Below are 19597 nucleotides of genomic sequence, written 5' to 3' on the forward strand. Positions count from 1 at the left end.
AACATCTAACAACTTCTGATAAGCCATATTTCTTATAGAATTGTCACAGCATATGCATCCATTGTTACTGTGATTGTTACATTGTTACTGTGTTATCCATTGTAACTGTGAAATTCTGCATCAACCAAGATATTCTCGCATCTCATTTTAATTCATTTGCCCTTCTTTACATTCTGTATGTTGCCCCCTTTTGGGAGATTTTTTCCCCCCAAGTCTTCATGTTTCTTCAGGTTTGCTAAATACCTGCTTCATCTCTCACAATTGTTAAAATATTCTAGGATAGCCTAGTTCATAGGTTTGGAGTACCTGATCCTGAGGACGCAGTGTCTTTGATAAATAAGAAACACAATGTAAAGATAATTAACCATCCTTGGTACCTACTACTAATTCGTTTGTGTAGCTTAGAGCTATAAGTTTGTATATAATATATTTATGATTTTGTTTTTATTGTTGTTTATGCTAGTAAAGTTTTTCTCATTGTTCTCAAAGCACTTTTCTAATATACATATGTTAGCAAAGTGTATAGATATTTGATATTAGGGTTTTCTTAATTACCTAATATTAAGTTTTCTATTTTATTTTGCTGTTTCTCTTTTCCTCTGTTGTTTGCAGTGTTTACTGTATAACATGTTTTCTAATAAATAACAATAATAAAAAGCTATAGGTTTTGATAGTTTGGATTGGTTGGCGGTTAAGCCTAGGCTAGTTGGATTTGGCTGACTTAAATTTTGCAAAACTTTGTTTTTCAGCATTTAAATTTATGCAAAATTTGAACTTTCAAGCCTAACCTTTTTAAATATAATTATTCTACATAAAAAATCTTGTCATAGATTATTTTTGTGCAAGGTTGAGTCTGTCTGTGATTCAGATAGCCTATGTCTGCTAAGTTTTAACTTTAAGTCTTGGTATCCAAAACTAGACTAGCCTATATTTTCTAAAATTAGACTTGAGCATCATATGCTGTAAGTCTAGAAAAGTCTAGTACATAAGGATACATGTTAAGAAAGCAATTCTTACTTCATTATATGCAGAATAACCCTAGCTAACATATTTTGCAAGGGGGAGAACCTTTATCTTCACTTCTTTCACTGTTGTATAATTTATTTTTACAAAATTCAGAAAAGTAAACATGAATTCAACTACATTTTTTGGTAAAATTCTAGTTTAGCTACCTTTTGCTATCTTGAGAAAGTGTTCAGTTAGAAAAATAAAACTACCAGGGCCAAAAACATTCTCTGGGAAGGTATTCCCAAGCATCTATGTTACCCTTTTCAAATTTCTAAGTCTTAGAAATTTGACTACTTGACCAATTAAATTTTGACAAGACAATATTTTGTCTTAATTATCAGTTATCACTTTCTTTTTCTTTGGTTTTAGTTCTTAAAATGTAACTCCTGTTATTTGAATAGAATTTCAAGCAATATCAATAGTTTTTTTCCCTAGATTTAGGAAATGTATTTGCAGCTTTGAAACCATCATAATTTGGGATTGAGCAAAGTTGTGAAGCTGAAAACAATTTTGTTGCACTTCATTTAAGCAGAAGGTTTTGCAAGGTTTCACTTTTATAACACACATATTTTTAAAGGCCATCAAAGGTCAGGGCCCTCTAGAGGGAGAAGGAGTAGAGGTAGGTACTTCAAAATACCTTCCTGGGACATACTTTAGCCTGTAGATCCATCCCTGAAAGTTTTATTTTCCTAACCTAAACCCTTTCCAAGATAGCAACTGAAACTGAAAACAGTTTTGTTCTACTTCATTTAAGCAGAAGATTTATTTTGCAAGGTTTCACTTTTATAACACAAAGAATTGCAAAAGTCACTGTCCTCTAGAGTAAGAAGGAGTAGAGGTAGGTGCTTCAAAATACCTTCCCAGGACATACTTTATGGGTATTTTAGACCAAAACCTAAGAATTATGCTTACAGTATACATTTATGGTTTTATGTAGCTAATCTTTCAGACTAAATTACTGTCCTTTCAGACCAAAGTGTCTAAAAACTACATAAAAAACTTTTCTTCTTTCTAATGTTGCTACTTTTAGCACTTCGCAGTTTAATTTAAAATGTTCAACATGACAGATAATAATGGTTCTGATGATGATGTTCCAGTTATTGCATCATCACTACTTGCTTCAATGCAAAATAAAAATGTCAATTGCTCTAAGAAACAAAAGAGAAGGAAGCAGTGGGTATGTCTGATGCTAGGAAAAATAAAAAAGAGAAACAAGGGCAGTTAAACTTGTTTAATAAGCTTCTCCTGACTGATGATGATAAAAAAAACTCATGAGTTTTACATGCCTCACTAGAAATAAATTTTCTGATTTGCTAAGTAAAGTGCAAGTAAAAATAACCAAAAAATATACAAATTATAGAAATGTTATATCCCCTGAGCCTTGCCTAGCCTTGGCTTCAAATTTAGCAACAAGAAACAACATGACAACTTTACACTATGAGTTCAGTGTTGGAATTTGTACAGTCTAAGAAATTTTGAAAGAGACTGCACAGGCCATTTTTGATATTCTTTCTTCCAATTTTCCTGCTACTCTATCTGAGGAAGACTTAAAAATTACTGCAGCACAGATCTTTACCCATTGGAAAATGCCAAATTGCATAGGTACTATAGACGGTAAGCAAATTGGGCTTCAATGCCAAAACAGCTCTGGTTCACAGTTTTATTACCTTAATTACCTTAATTCGCACTTTGGAGCGAATTAGTTGCAAGAACTGTGATGCTCCGTAGTTGATGATGGCGATAGATCTGGTTGCTGTGCTAAGGTCAAGTGACAAACCATAGGGACCTGAGAGTGCTGGAGAGATGCAATTTAAGCCCACTCTGTAATGGTGATCACATGGTAGGTATGGTTCAAGGACCATTCTCCAGCGATTTAGAGTTGGCACCACCGCACAACAGCAACTTCGGATAGAGTGTGTGAGATGGTTGCGTATGACAAGCCGCATCATCCTCCAAGCTAACTCTCTATTGTGTTCCATGACTGTTATGGTAGTGAGGGCTGGGAGGGGTTTTCCCACTGGAATCTCCATGGTTTGGCCTCCTATTCCTTGTCAAGCCTCTTTTTAAATTCCTCAGGCAAGGTTGCCGAGACTGTCTCTTGGCTTAGTTGGTTCCAATCGTTCACCAATTGCTGGCTGAAAAAATCTAGTCAGACTTTGGTGTTAACGCTGGATTTGAACAGCTTTTTGGAAAGTCCTCGTGTTTGCTTTTGGTGGGGAGAGAAAGTGAACAGCTTCTGATCCGCTTGCTGGAGGTACCCGTAGGTGAGCAGCATGTTGTTACGCCTACGCTGAAAAACGAGTGATGAGAGGTTAACAGATTGTAATCTTCTGCAGTAGGGCTGACTGCGCAAACTGTCGATGCATTTGGTGGCTCTCCTCTGGACTCCCTCAACAAGCTGGATGTCACTCTTGTAAAAAGGACCAGCAAGACATGTACCGAAATCTAGGATTGGCCTGACCAGAGCTTTTTAATTTCAGAAAAACTGTGGAGGATCGACTACTGACGGTTCTTTTCAAGAGTCCCAAATTTGCATTTGCTTTCGAAACTGCTTGGGCGGTGTGCTCGTGGAATTTTAAGCTGTCATCCAACAGGACTCCCAGGTCTCTACCACTACTAGAAGTAGGAATCAAGACTGTCGATGACGTTTTGACGTTGTACATGTGTACTGATGCTGCAGATTACCATGGCCGAAATGAAGAGTGACGCACTTTGAGATGTTGAAGGACAGAAGCCATTTATCTGCCCATGCTTGAATTTGGTTGAGATCGGCTTGTAGGCTAATGTTGTCCGCGGTACCAAATAGCTTGGAGTCGTCGGCGTAAAGAGTCAAGTGGTTTTTTGTTTCAGCTACCAGGTGATTGATATAGATGAGGAATAAGGTCGGTCCAAGCACAGTTCCTTGAGGGACGCCGCTCAGAACTTGGCAAGATGTTGAATAGATCTTTTCTCCGTCCGTGGTAAAGAGCCGAACCTTTTGCGTTTTGCCACCAAGGAAGTCCATTAGCCAGTCAACTAGTTTTTTATCAATGCCCACGGCTGTAAGTTTGGAGTGCAAACGACTATGGGAGAGTTTGTTGAAGGCTTTGGCAATGTCTAGTAGAATTAGGTCGACAGGAAATCCTCTGTCAAGAAGCTGAGTAATTAGCTCATAAGTTTTGAGTAGGTTGGTTTCGACTGACTTCCTGGGAAGAAAACCATGTTGTTTGTCCGAGATAATGCTGATGGAAACTAGGTGCTTGAGAACTGCGTCGTTGACAATTCTCTCTAAAACCTTAGCGACAGCAGACGTAAGGCTTATAGGTCTGTAGTTTTCAGCTTTAGACCAGTCACCCTTTTTGAATATGGGTGTAACATAAGCAGTCTTCCATTGTGAGGGAACAACTCTGCAATCAAGAGAAAACTGAAATAAATGGCACAAAGCAGGGGAAATCTCAGTGGCTGTTTCTTTGAGCAACCTTGGGTGGATTCTGTTGGGGCCGGCTGATTTGTTGGCATCGAGGTTTTTTAGCCTCTTTTCCACCGTAGGTACAGTGATAACAACTGTACTCATGGGAGATGGTATGACGTATTTAGGAGGGGGTGGAGACTCACTATCTGGTTCTGTTGTGAAGACAGAAGCGAACTGGTTATTTAGTAAGTTTGCTAGTTTCTGGGTGTCAGTAACTTCTCCTCCATCATCAGTAGTGAGGCGTTTAACACAGCGCCTAGCATGGTCTTTACTAGAGACATAATTCCAAAACTTTTTTGGGTTACTCTTGCATTCATTGGCAAGTCCAAGCTCAAAATTTTGGTATAGTTGTTTAGTTAAGTCTCGTAGTCTGTTCTGAGCTTGAACGTACTTTTCATAGTGACCAGGCTTATCTCTTTTTTTCCAGTGGTGCAATTTGCGATTTCTTTGTCTTTTAATGCTAGGGGTTATATACGGTAATGTCTTTGGTACAAGAACCAGCCTTTCTGTCATGTTTCTACTCTGAATCTCGGTGACAGCTGTCAGGAATTTCTCCCACTGGTCGTCGACATCGCCCTGAAGTAGCTCATCCTAGTCAATAAGTCTTAGCTCCTTTCTAATCGCCTCGTAATCCGTGTAGACCTTTCTTTTGTATTTACTTTTCACTGGACGTCTAGAGGATAATTTCTATGGCAAGATGGTCACTTTTCCCAACTGGTGGGAGATAATTTACCTTCTGAATTGCTTTGATTCTATTTACAAACACCAGATCTAATATCGTGGGTTGTTGGGAAGGGCGAAACCGAGTTGGTTGGTCAGTTAGTTGGTTTATACCTATGAGAATTATTTTAGTGTTATTTTACTTGTAACTTGTGATGCAAACTACACATTTTGTTTTATGGTCTTGGTGCCTACAGATCTGTGAGTGATGGTGGTGTCTTTTCTTGGTCTGAATTTGGGAGGCATATTGATAGTGGAGATACCAGGCTTCCTTCACCCAAGAAAACCTTTGAAATAACTAAATCTATTCGCATTTTTTTTCTCGTAGGATGAAGCCTTTCTGCTGAAAGACTACATAGTGAGGCCTATTCCTGGTAAAGACCTTGTTGAGTCTGAAGGATAACAATTATAAAGTTTCCTCAGTTTACAGGTTAATTGAGCACACTTTCAGCATTTTTTTGCAAAGGTTCATAGTGTTTAGATCAGAAATAATCATGCACCCTCAGAAGTTTGTGACAATCATAGAATGAGCACTTTACCCTTGCAATTAAATTATTAGTTTTCATGGTAACCCAAATGCTGAAGCAGAGTCTTCTAAATGCCTAAATTCCTGGATGTAGGTTATACATCAAGTAATAATGCTTCAAGACAATCCAGAAATTTTTGAAAAATACTTGCCAACTACTTCTGGTCTCCAGAAGGAAGTGTTACTTAGCAAAGAAATCATGTGCTGCATGGTTTTTTCTAAAGCATCCTTTTTTTTATTTTCATTTTTTTCTTTTTAACAAAAATTTCCTTTGTCAGAAAATAATTTTAATAAAATACTTGTCAGTTTCTATATTTTCATTTATGTCTTCCTTTTTTTGTTATCTTTTATCTTATTTCTGAACTCAAAAAACAAATTCTCACAATAATTATTTTGGGTCTCACTTCTTATTTTTCTCAAATGTCAATGACTCATCATTACCCTAAAAATTAATGGTCCCAATTCACTCCTAACCTATCCCTTTCAATCTAACAAACTTTCTTAAAAAAATCATTTCAAATTTTCTCACAATTTTTCCATTTAGCCTTTCCTTTAATCCATTTAGTCAAATTATGACATAATTTAACCTTAATTATCACAATAAAAAATTAATTCATATAATTAACCAAAAAGTGTAGACCTATTATTGTATTATTAAGCATATTTTAAACTAATTTCATTATTTCTCAAACTTATTTAGTCAAACAGATTTAGTCATTATTTTTTATAAGGCACTCCTTATCTAATTAAATATGCCAAAGTAGGTTAGATCTTAATCAAAATTTACTCTGAATTGTTTCTGTTGATGTAATGTTGAGCCAATTTCAACTCTGTTTTGTATGTAATGTTCTTACATCAGGCTATAGAGTGCATAATTTCCTTATGCTTGACTGGTAGCTCCATACCAATCTGTAAGACAGCCAGTCTGAAGGGAAAATGTAAGCAAAATTTTCAGTCTGAAAGGCTCTTTAGTCTGTAGACACATCCCTGACGGTTTCATTTTCCTAACCTAACCCTTTACCAAGATGGCAAAAAGTAGCTAAACTAGAATTTACTACATTTTCTATCTTCAAATAATCTAGATTTGTAGTTAGACACTACTAATGTCACCTACTGAAAACATAACAATAGACAAATACTGATAATTTAGGTTAATTAAAGCCAGGTTAGTTAGATGACACTTCGGTATTTGCTTATAAAGGATTTTAAAACTTAGGGTAAAATTCTAGTTAATTGACTTCTTGCTATCTTGGAAAGGGGTTAGGTTAGGAAAATGAAACTTTCAGGGATGAATCTACAGACTAAAGTGTGTCCTGGGAAAGTATTTTGAAGTAACTACCTCTACTCCTTCTCCCTCTAGAGGGCCCTGACCTTTGATGACCTTTAAAAATTTGTGTGTTACAAAAGTGAAACTTTGCAAAATAGATCTTCAGCTTAATTGAAGTACAACAAAATTGTTTTCAGCTTCATAACTTTGCTCAATCTTAATTTATAAGGTTTTAAAGATAGGCCTATGCAAATACATTTTCTAAATTTTGAAATAAAAACTTTGATAGGGCTCAGAATTATACTCAAATAACAGAAATTGCATTTTCAGAACTAAAGCCAGAGAAAAAGCAACTAGTAACTGAAAATTAAGGTAAAATATTGTTTTGTCAAAATTTCAATAGGTAATAGACCTGTCATGTAGGCAAATTTCAGGGCACTCTAGAGGGAGAAGGAATGGAGGTAGGTACTTCAAAATACCTTCCCAGGACATAATTTAACCTGTAGTCCCATCCCTGACAGTTTTATTTTCCTAACCTAACCCCTTTCCAAGACCTACCAAGAAGTCAGTTAACTAGAATTTTACCAAACTTGGAGAATAAAAACAAATATTGGAAAATGGGATTAAAAAACTAGAAATTGGAACTTATGATCATCTGTGTCCCATCTCCAAGATCCTCAATATGCTTCCCCCAACTTTTGACCTGACCTACAAGGAAAAAAGTAAAGACAAAGTTTCTCCCCTTATGAACTAGGATTATTCTCTATATTATGAGGCAGGAATTGTTTTCTTAACATGTTTGCTTATGTACTGGACTGCTCCTAGACTTAGACAAAATATTCAAACTAGACTAGGTCACATTCTTATTAGTCTAGAGAATGTAGAAAAACTCAAAGGTAAAAAAGTCTACTTTCTGATTGGTATAATAGATATTTTATAAGGGTGACTAGGTGTCTGACTATTACATATCTTATCCTAGGTAACATTTCAAAACTTTCTTTACCCTAGGCCTTGCCAAAGCAACAAATTTCCAGGGTAGCAAAAAGCTCTTCGTCTAGACAAGAACGTTACCAAATAGAATAAAAGCACGATAAATCACATAGATTGCAACAAAAATTCACTTACTTCTGTTACTAGGCTTAAACGTCAAGACTCATCAACATAAATACATCAACATATGGCATTCATGTTTGCAGATTTTAAATTTTTAAATTTCTTCGATACACTGCCGAAAAGCGGAAATGTTCCCATTTGTAATAGGCAGTTTTTATTGATGTGACAAGTTCTTCATCTGCTAAACCCATAAATTTTATCTATGGGTAAACTCGGACACCGTGTTGGTTTTTATCAGCGACGTATCCAAGGGTAAATGCTGGCACCCCGTCGGCTTACACCGATTCTTTTTCTTTTATTAGGCAGGATCTTTGAATCGGTTCAAATTTTGGGGGAATTGATAATAATTAATGGCTAGTCTCACTTTGGAAATTAATGTCCCACTTGAACTAAAACTAATATGGATGTTCTGGGAATTCAAAAGATCCCGTGTGGCATATAGTTCAAATCCGAATAAACAGACAAGTGTATTAAATCTCTTTAAAACTCTAAGGGCACGTATTACATAATAACACGCGTAAATTTGAGGAAAGCGAGACATATGCAACGACACTAAAAATCTGTCGGATCAAAAGTTTTTTCCAGACTTTTCAATCTTCGGCTTTTCAAAAAACAGTAACGTTCAAGAGTCATTGGTAAAAAAATTAGGGCAAGAATTAATGATTTAGTGTAAAAAGCAAGGTATTGGAACTAGAACTGATATTAAGACAAGGGCATACCCCTCATATACAGAATGATTTCCGTTTGTTTCAAGTTATAATGTTGCTCCTGACTCTCGGTTATTTTTAATTGAATTTCCGATCTTTTTCTAATCATAACAGGAAATACGCTTCCCCCTCCATGGGAAATTTCCCCCATTAAAGTAATTCTAGGAAATTACAACAGGGAAATTTCATCAGACAATTCTGCCCAGGAAATTCTCCCTATCCTACTTTAATTTGAAAAAATGACTTTTTTATTTAATTTCTGATTGTTTTTGAAATTATGCCGGTTAGTTCCCCATACAATTCAATTGCAACATCCCCATATTACAATTGGGTCATAAAAGAGAAATATTACAAATAAAAAGCTTTCCTAAGGAAATTTTAGAATAGTGCCTCAATGTAAAATTTCACCTGTTAAGTCCAGCCCTGGAAACTGTTTTCCCCACGGGAAACTCTCGCCAAGGAAAATCAGCCAATATAAGAAATTCCACCCCTCCCCATAAACGTCTGTATACATCCCAATGACAAATTCTATAGGTAAACAAGGGGCAAATTCCACAGCTTACTGTCCTTTCCCCAGAGGCTCGTGGGTTATATCATCCCCAGAGGCATATTTGCAAACTGGTAACAAATACTGATGTTGGAGTGGCTGGATTTACCAATACTGCTATAAATTCAATTATAGCTGTGATCTTAAGTGATTGCACTCTCAGGGGATTGTTGCATATAAGTTTATGGTAAATTTTATAAGTTCTGGATTAATTTTCTAGCTGATAGACTAATCAAACAGCTCGTGGTAACAAATTGTAGTAAGGATCGACCCGGCTCAATAGTAACCAAAACTCTAAAAAATGGAACTTTGATACTAACAGCTACACCAAAAGAATCTCATTTTAATGCTGATTTTAAATATATAAATTTCATCAAGTTTCGTTTTACCCATCAGAAGTTACGAGCCTGAGAAAATTTTCCTTATTTTAGAAAACAGGGGGAAACACCTTCTAAAAGTCAAAGAATCTTAACGAAAATCACACCATCATATTCAGCGTATCCGAGACCCCTATTGTAGAAGTTTCAAGCTCCTATCTACAAAAATGGGGAATTTTGTATTTTTTGCCAGAAGGCAGATCGCGGATGCGTGTTTATTAGTTTGTTTGTTTGTTTTTTTGTTTTTTTTTTCCAGGGGTGATCGTATCGACCCAGTGGCCCTAGAATGTTGCGTGAGGGCTAATTCTAACGGAAATTAAAAGTTCTAGTGCCCTTTTTAAGTGACCAAAAAACTGGAGGGCACCTAGGCCCCCTCCCACGCTAATTAATTTCCCAAAGTCAACGGATCAAAATTCTGAGATAGCCATTGTATTCAGCGTAGTCGAAAAACCTTATAACAATGTCATTGGGGACGACTTACTCACCCAAAGTCCCCGTGGGAGGGGCTACAAGTTACAAACTTTGACCAGTGCTTACATATAGTAATGGTTATTGGGAAGTGTACTGACGTTTTCAGGGGGATTTTTTGGTTGGGGGGAGGGGATGAGAATAGGGGGATATGTTGGGGGAACTTTCCATCGAGGAATTTGTCATGGGGGAAGAAAATCTCCATGAAGGGAGTGCAGGATTTTTTAGCATTATTTAAAAAAGAACAATGAAAAAATAAATATTAAAACGTTTTTTTAACTGGAAGTAAGGAGCAGCATTAAAACTTAAAACGAACACAAATTATTACGCATATGAGGGACTCACCTCCTCCTAATACCTCGCTCTTTAGTATTTTTAGTAATTTCAACTGTCTATTCTACGGCTTTTGTGATTCAGGGGTCATTCTTAATGAATTGGGACAAAATTTAAGCTTTAGTGTAAAGAGCGAGGTACTGACGAGGGGGTGAACCCCCTCATATATGTAATAAAAACGTGAGAATACAAAAGTTCGTTACGTAAGCTAATTTATAAGTTACGTATATCTTTTAGTAATAAAAATATTCGTAAAAAATTGGAAGTTCTAGTTACCTTTTTAAGCAACCAAAAAATCGCAGGGCAACTAGGCTTCCTCCCCCGCTCTTTTTGTCTCAAAATTGTTCGGTAAAAACTATGAGAAAGCCATTTAGCCAAAAAAAAAAAATATATGTAAATTTCGTTTTAATTATTTCTCTGCGGAGAGCCAAAATCAAAACATGCATTGATTCAAAACGTTCAGAAATTAAATAAAAAAAACAAGTTGTTTTAACTGAAAGCAAGGAGCGACATTAAAACTTAAAACGAACAGAAATTACTTCGTATATGAAAGGGGCTGCTTCCTCATCAACGCCCCGCTCTTTACACTAAAGTTTTTTACTGTTTTAAAAAGAATAGTTGAGAGAAAGAGTCAAACTTTAGCGCAAAGAGCGAGGCGTTGGTATATTCATATACGGGGTAATTTCTGTTCGTTTTAAGTTTAATGTCGCTCCTTACTTTCAGTTAAAAAAAACTTATTTTTTTTTTTTATTTAATAAAGAATTCAAATATAATAACTGCAACCAGAAAAGTTGCGTACCCCACTTTAATACCTAAATATTGTCAACAATATTTTTTTTCAAAATGGAATACAGCAACCCCCCCCCCTCCTAGAGCCCTCTATAGATACTTGTATCAAAAATAATAAAGAGTTTCATTTGCACTTATGAAATACTTTATTAAGTACTTTTACCTGATCAAGCTGGAAAAAGTATATCAGTTTACCATTTTCCTAAAGTTTAGTTCTCATGTCATGTGATGAATCAAATTCCTCACATTTCGTTTCATATGAAATTTTGTTGACAGTCAACAAGTCATTTTTTATCCGCTAAGTCAGTCCAAAGAGTATCATTATTAATGATTTGCAGGATTTTGTACATTGCATTGGTAAGACTAATTTTTTGGTATTTTTGAGAACAGTTTGTGTTTCCTTTTAAGAAGATTTGTCTGATGCGTGCTTCCTTTCTATTTTGGGGCTGATCTTTGTTTGAATTTAACATGCAAGACTTTTTTCACAACAAACCTATTGTTTCACTGTTCATAGTTTGTACTCCCATCTTCTCGGGATAGGTCCTTGAGTATTATGTTTCACTTACCTGGTATCTGAGGTCCAACTGAAGTAAGTATTGAGCTTTCTACAGAAGGCGCAGGGAGCAGTTTTCTTATTGAAAATTTATTTCTATTCAAACGCATTGAATGCATTAATTGCTCATGTCGTCCCGTTGAGATTGCAAGTAAGATTGCTCAAATGAAATTTGTTCTGTCAGCAACAATTCTTTTTTAATAGTTACATGCAGCCATAATGTATTATGCACTGCAATATACCGGCAATTTTAGTTAGACCCTGAAGATAGCCTGGTTAGTCAAATGGTAGTGAATTGATGCAACATATTGCACAATGGTGTCAATGGGGTAGGGTTTGGAAATGTGCCCCTTAGATTTTCACCCTTCGACTAGGTTCTGAAAAAATACTTTTTTTGGTGTATTTTCCTTGAAAATGTCTTGTTTTGAATTCCTATTGAAAAAACTGAAAAAACAACAAATCTGTCGTGTTCTATCCCTCCCCCTGGGCATTGAAAATATTTTTGCGCAACTACAAATTATTGAAACGGTTGAAGAAAACAAGACGTTCGGTAAGAAAAATTCCTAACCTCCCCTGAAAAAAAATTTGAACTTGCCCCTCCCTAGAAAACGTATGATGCCATCCTTGTCTTGAATTTTTAATAGTTTAATTCTTTTGCTACCTTACTTGAGACAAATACATGGAGATATAGAATAGCTTAACAGGAATAACAAAAAGAAGATATACAAGTAAAAAGATCAAGTTAAAATGGAAAATATTTTATTTAGGAAATTTGATAAAAATAAAAATATTCTATTCCTTCTTGTAGTGACGCTTGGCAACAATGTTTCCTCTGGTAATTGTCTGGAAAAAGAATATGTTTGTTATTACATAGAAATAGCATAAACAAACTTAAAACTATGACAGCTGCATGGTATCAAATGTAAGGATTTGGGATCCTTACATATAATGAAAAGAGAAATCACCAATGCAACAGCACAAACACATAAAAAAAAGGAAGACAGAAGTAGAAAAGGAAGACTGTTTTCCTGATTAGTGATTAATCTACGCCATGCTGGACATCTTTGTCTCATGCATGGTAAACTGCTACCCTGCATGGCTTACACCACCCGATGCACACAATCTTTGATAGTGAGGGACCTCTTGGTTGGAATCCGATTAAAACTTTTTCAATCAAGATAAATTATTTGAAAAACCATGGTTGATTGGAAAATATGGATAAATTTGGAAATAAGGTCTGTATAATTAGATTTTGTACTTTTAAAAACTAACATGGGATAAACTGCAAATACAGGGAGTTCAGCAAAATAAGATAGATTTTATAACAATATCAGAATTTTTTTCAGGAGGGAGGGGTGTTCTTACTGGAATTTAAAAATGACGCTCTTATTCAGAAAAAAATTAGCATAATTATAGTTAAACATAGTGCCATTTCGCTGGTCAGTGCAAAACACGGATATTCAATTTTCCACCCAGAAACAGCTTTAACGCATTTTGAGACGTGCTAATTTGTTCGATAATCACCATGATGAGTATCGTGATTTAAAGTTTAAACTTAGTAAAACTCATAATATTTCTATTTGATTTCATAAATTTTACCAGCATCCTTAACAATCTGAAAACTTGTAGATGTAAGTTCCTCTGTTAAAGGGGATAGTTCCTTCATTCATTTTCGATTTTTTAAGAAGATCTGTTGCAACAGTTACACTGACGTTTTCAACGTAAAAGAGGGAGATTTCAATAGAAATGATTTTTCTTGATTAAACTACCAATTTTTTTTAGTTGATGTTTGATTGGAAACCACAGATGTCGTTTTTAGTTGAGGTTTGAATTAAATCTGCTTAGGTAAACCAGAAATGTCGTTTTTAGTTGAGATTTAAATTAAATCTGCTTTGGTAAATCAGAGGTATCGTTTTTAGTTGAGGTTTTAATTAAATCTGTTGAGGTAAACCAGATATGTCGTTTTAAGTTAAGGTTTGAATTAAATCTGCTTAAGTAAACCAGAGATATTGTTTTTAGTTGAGGTTTAAATTAAATCTGCTTAGGTAAATCAGAGGTATCGTTCTTAGTTGAGGTTTGAATTAAATCTGCTTAGGTAAATCTGAGGTATCGTTTTTAGTTGAGGTTTGAATTAATCTGCTTAGGTAAATCAGAGGTATCGTTTTTAGTTGAGGTTTGAATTAAATCTGCTGAGGTAAACCAGAGATGTCGTTTTAAGTTGAGGTTTGAATTAAATCTGCTTAGGTAAATCAGAGGTATCGTTTTTAGTTGAGGTTTGAATTAAATCTGCTTAAGCAAACCAGAGATATTGTTTTTAGTTGAGGTTTGAATTAAATCTGCTTAGGTAAACCAGAGATGTCATTTTGAGCTGAGATTTTAATTAAATCTGCTTAGGTAAACCAGAGGTATCGTTTTTAGTTGAGGTTTGAATTAAATCTGCTTAGGTAAACCAGAGATGTCATTTTGAGCTGAGGTTTTAATTAAATCTGCTTAGGTAAATCAGAGGTATCGTTTTTAGTTGAGATTTGAATTAAATCTGCTTAGGTAAATCAGAGGTATCGTTTTTAATTGAGGTTTGAATTAAATCTGCTGGGTAAACCAGAGATGACGTTTTAAGTTAAGGTTTGAATTAAGTCTGTTAAGTAAACCAGAGATATTGTTTTTAGTTGAGGTTTGAATTAAATCTGCTTAGGTACAGCAGAGATGCCGTTTTTATTGAGGTTTGAACGAAATCTGCTTAGGTAAACCAGAGGCGTCGTTTTTAGTTGAGGTTTGAATTAAATCTGCTTAGGTGAGCCAGATATGTCGTTTTTATTTAAGGTTTTAATTAAATCTACTTAGGTAAAACAGAGATGTCTTTTTTAGTTAAGGTTTAAATTAAATCTGCCTAGGTAAACCAGGGGTGTTGTTTTAATTGAGGTTTGAATTAAATCTGCTTAAATAAACCAGAGATATTGTTTTTAGTTGAGGTTTGAATTAAATCTGCTTAGGTAAATCAGAGATGTCACTTTGAGCTGAGGTGTTAATTAAATCTCCTTAGGTAAATTAGAGGTATCGTTTTTAGTTGAGATTTGAATTAAATCTGCTTAGGTAAATCAGAGGTATCGTTTTTAGTTGAGGTTTGAAATAAATCTGCTGGTAAACCAGAGATGGCGTTTTAAGTTAAGGTTTGAATTAAATCTGCTTAAGTACACCAGAGATGCCGTTTTTATTGAGGTTTGAACGAAATTTGCTTAGGTAAACCAGAGGCGTGGTTTTTAGTTGAGGTTTGAATTAAATCTGCTAAGGTGAACCAGATATGTTGTTTTTATTTAAGGCCTTAAGTAAATCTACTTAGGTAAACCAGAGATGTCTTTTTTAGTTAAGCTTTAAATTAAATCTGCCTAGGTAAACCAGAGGGGTCGTTTTTAATTGAGGTTTGAATTAAATATGCTTAGGTAAATCAGAGATGTCGTTTTTGTAGTGTTCTGTTCTCTTTTGTGATAAAACACTAACTTCTCGTTTCGTTTTTTTTTTCTTTATTTTTCTTCGTTTTTCTCTGATAGCATGTCATGCGGCAAGGGAGGTCCAAAGCTTTAAGTACCCCTTACGTTCATGCTGGGAATCAAAATTTGGTATTTAAAACAAGAAACACTTCTTCAAAATGGATCTTTATACCATTCTACCATTCTAGCCGATGTCACTTCTAAGGTGTCAATTTTTTACAAAGCCAAAAAAAAAAAAAAAAAATAGAATTGATGAAGCTAAATTACTATCGATTTAAAAAACAATATTATAAAGATATTTTATTGACATTTTTTTCTCTCAAATAGTTATTTTGTTGATGAATTTGTTGTTAGGTGGAAGCATACATACTAAAAATACAAACAAATTTGGTGATAAAGAAAGAGGGGAAAGTATAAGGAGGAAGTGAATTAGTCTAAAAATAGAGCGAATAACGCTATTCTTACAACAGTGAGTTCATCTCCATTGAATTCACGAACGATTTTGGTTTCTCCTTTACCATCCTTTTCAATTTGGGTGAGAGTGTTTCCTTCCAAAGTATAAGTGCTCTAAAAAATAATATTTCATTTTGTCAGAATAACAAAAAATAACAAAGACAGTGAAAATGGAAGCTAATTCTTCAAATTGAAAAGGCAGCTATATATTTCTTTAAATTTTTATATTTCTGCTAAAAATAGCATTTTTGATAGCAGCGGGCTTCGAATTTCAAAAAATGAAATGTGAGTAAAAAAAAGCGAAAAATCTGCCAAATTCATATGGCACAATCAACCTAAGGAGTAGCTGTCTACAGAACAAAATGAATTGTTAATGTTTGAACTTTTGTGGATGAAAAGTATTGTCTACCTTAACTAGTTAATTCCCATTACCCATTTTCACGGTTTAATGCAGCAACACTGACAAAAATGTAATGCTTGCCTAAAAACTTCATAGTTTTGAAACAAGTGAAAAAATCTTCGAAAATGACAGTTATAATGTGAACAAACCTAAGAAGGTTCCTGGGGAGTAAAGTACTTTAATGTCTTTGGTACTTCAAAATAAATGAAATATAGTCATTAGGAACGGGAGGATAGATTGAAAAATAGAAAGATATGTATAGTATTACATAAATCGATGTATCTATGCATCAAAACGTCTTTTAACATGCTGCAATATTTTCTTAAAAATTGCAGAATATCGGGTTCCATCCATAGATTCGGATCGAATCATTCGGAGAAGAATAAAGGTAGTCTCAACTGGCTTTATGTACGCTGGTGACCCTTATGAACAAGACTGCTAAGGCAAATAAGTCAAATTTTTCATTCTATTCTTGAGTAAATTAGGTTTAAAATCTTTACTACCACCATTAATACTTCAAGGCGTTTAACCGCTTAACTAACACTGGAAGCCAAAAGCAGACAGAAAAGGGCCCTCTGGCCAACCATTGAAGAAGAAGCAGAATAAAAGTCGGTGTGAGTTGTTTCCAAAAATTTTTCAAACTGAAAACAAGTTGGTTCAATTGGTTTGATAATTGTCTGGTGTTATCTGTACTTTTTTTAATGACAGTCTGGCAACTTTGTTTAAAAATACTAACAGAATAGCCATCCTTGTAGCCAAGGTTGTATCCAGGAGGGTGGATCATCAGGTTTGACCTCACCACCGAGATTTTTGTCAGATTTGTAAAAACGTATATAAACAAATTTGTACGCGTCTTTAAGTTTTTTTGTAACCCCTATTTTTGATGCGCCTTTAATTTTTTTGTAAGCCCCCCCCCCTGAGAAAAAATATCTCATCTGATGAACAAAAATCCTGGATACACCTTAGCATGTAGCATCATTAATAAAATTGGGACAGTATGGATACAGTTTTCGAGATTGACAGATGCTAAAGTAAAAAGAGGGAAACTTAGGTGAAAAAAAGTCAACAAAAGTAAGCTAAAAACACTTAGTATCAAACGAATAAGAAAGTTCTGCTCTCCTTCAAGATATAGTTGTCTTTAGCTATCAACAGATTTTAAAATGTTTGGATTTTTATGAGCGAAAAGCGTTGTCAAGTTGAATTATTCACCTTTGCTTATTTTCATGGTTCAAAGTTGCAATACTGAGGAAAATGTGGCACTGCCCTAAAATTTCTTAACTTTAAAACAACCAAAATAAAAATCTTACAAAAAAAAGGTTTTCAAGTGTGAATAGAACTTAGGGGGTTCAGGGGACAGACACATTTTGATTTTTAAGTCTTTCAGACTATAGACGTTACAGATACAAAATAAATTTTAAGTAAATAACATCATTACCTTAACTGTTCTTCCATCCATGGCCTTTTCTTCTTGTTCTGCGCCAAGTTTAAATGTAATTTTGTGCTCTTTCAAGCCAGATGTGATAATGTGGTAAGTGTCACCCTCAATTTTATATTCAACGTTTGGGGACCATGCCTTGGCGGCTGTGCGGGTGGCGAAATCAATACCTTAAACATGATGTGAAATGATTAAAGGTGCTAGAGAATATAAGTCAATTTAAAATATTATCAATTTTGACGCCATTTTTGAGAAGTTAATAGCGTTAGGATACAAAACCAAACATTCATGCAACGCTTGCCAAAAATGAGGGGAATAATTTTGTTTTATGAAATAACTCTTTTTTTGAGGCTTTTTTGCATAGAAAGATTATCTTTAGCAACCGCCGGGACCCACATACATATATATATATATATATATATATATATATATATATATATATATATATATATATATATATATATATATATATATATATATATATATATATATATATATATATATATATATATATATATGTATATATATGGTTCTGACACAAGATATCAAATACCAGCAATGAAATCTTAAGTTTTGAGGGAAAACTAAGAAGTGTTGGCCTTGTGCTTAAAAGAAGCAAAGGAAGCGTTTTAATATATATATATATATATATCCCCTCCCACTAGTTATAGTCTTTGGGTACAGTCTTTTCACACTCACTGAGAAAACATTGGTTCCATCTATAAACCTTCTCTAAATGCTGCAAGCCTTAAGGTTTATTTTCCCACTGAAACAAAAGATTTTATGATAAGCCTCCAGCTGTAACTTGCAACGAAGTAAAATTATTTAATTAATTTAAATAATTAGATAATTGATTTAATTAATTTAATTTAATGTAATTTAAATAATCAGATTGACTAATCTGAGATATAGTATAGCGGGTCTGTTTCTCTGACGGTTAGTCCTAATGAAAGATCAAAAACTATGATGAAAATATAATATTATGGAAAGTACAGAGGTACATACCCCCCCTTAATGTGCATACATGTAGGTCAAATTTTTTTTTCAAAAAAACATCGACAAATAAAACAGGTTATGCTTAGGTTCTGCTTAGATGAAGAATATTAGGTAGGGGGTATTCCATAAAAGTACCCGATTCTTATATCACATTTATGTTTTTAACCTAAAAATACAATTTAGACTAAACTTCAAAAATATAATTCGGTACATGGATAGATTTTCGCTGATAAAATTTCTCGTGTTCGATAGATTGATAAAATTTCATATTTTGTCCATATGTTAAAACCATAAAAGGGAATAGAAAGAAAAAAAAAAAAAAAAAATGCACAGTGAACATAAACCTTAAGACAAATTTTACAAAAAAAGGATAATTACTTACCAACTTCCTTCATATAGTCATCGAGGTTTTCACTCTTAATGTGCTTGTATTTTCCACTCCAGTTAGCCATTTTGATTTGTTTTACAAGCTCCTTCAACAAAAGCTTACAAAATACTGTTTGGTCTTAAGTGCTAATCCAAAGCTTAAATACTAATTTCTTTTTCTTATCAATCGCGCGATTGTCCTTTGAAGTTTACACAGTTTCTGTGAAAATAAACTTCTGAAGCATCTCTAAGTGAGAATATTGTTCACCCTTGAACCTAAAATTGGATTTTTGGAACCTGGATTAAGAAAATGCTATTGCTAACGCACAGTAAAACAAACATTTATTCTGTATATTCTGATGTATAATAATAGGCTGTAGTTGTTATTTAATATGGTAAGGTAAAAAAGGTAAAGGATACGGCATTAGACTTTACAGTCCCTACCGGCGGTGCTGATCTCCGTTTCATGGCCCTTCAGCCAGGAAGTGCAATGGGGGGTTGGGGGCCAGCCATCCTGTGCTTTCGCACACCCTTCCTGTTTACCTTCCCCATATTTCTCCAGGTACCCATTTAGAGCTGGGTCGACTCTGGCTAAGCTTACAG

General features: G+C 34.5%; 1 protein-coding gene across 1 annotated transcript; it reads right to left on the reverse strand.

Moving 5' to 3' along the window:
* Positions 1-12601: 12601 nt before the first annotated feature.
* Positions 12602-19166, reverse strand: LOC136030274 (fatty acid-binding protein-like). The gene is made up of 4 exons (XM_065709133.1): positions 19011-19166; positions 17633-17802; positions 15810-15911; positions 12602-12702 (listed from the first exon to the last, which is right to left on the reverse strand). The coding sequence occupies exons 1-4, from the start codon at positions 19078-19080 to the stop codon at positions 12652-12654; spliced, it is 393 nt and encodes a 130-aa protein (XP_065565205.1). The 5' UTR covers positions 19081-19166; the 3' UTR covers positions 12602-12651.
* Between the last annotated feature and the right edge of the window lie 431 nt (positions 19167-19597).

Source organism: Artemia franciscana, chromosome 8 (genome assembly GCF_032884065.1).
Source record: "Artemia franciscana chromosome 8, ASM3288406v1, whole genome shotgun sequence".
NCBI classification, from domain to species: Eukaryota; Metazoa; Arthropoda; class Branchiopoda; order Anostraca; family Artemiidae; genus Artemia; species Artemia franciscana.

Coding starts and splice junctions, on each gene's coding strand:
- LOC136030274 (XM_065709133.1), bottom strand. CDS start 19,080: ATGGCTAACTGGAGTGGAAAATACAAGCACATTAAGAGTGAAAACCTC. Junction 17,803..19,010: donor TGACTATATGAAGGAAGTTG/GTAAGTAATTAT, acceptor ATCATGTTTAAG/GTATTGATTTCGCCACCCGC. Junction 12,703..15,809: donor ATGGAGATGAACTCACTGTT/GTAAGAATAGCG, acceptor TTCTTTTTCCAG/ACAATTACCAGAGGAAACAT.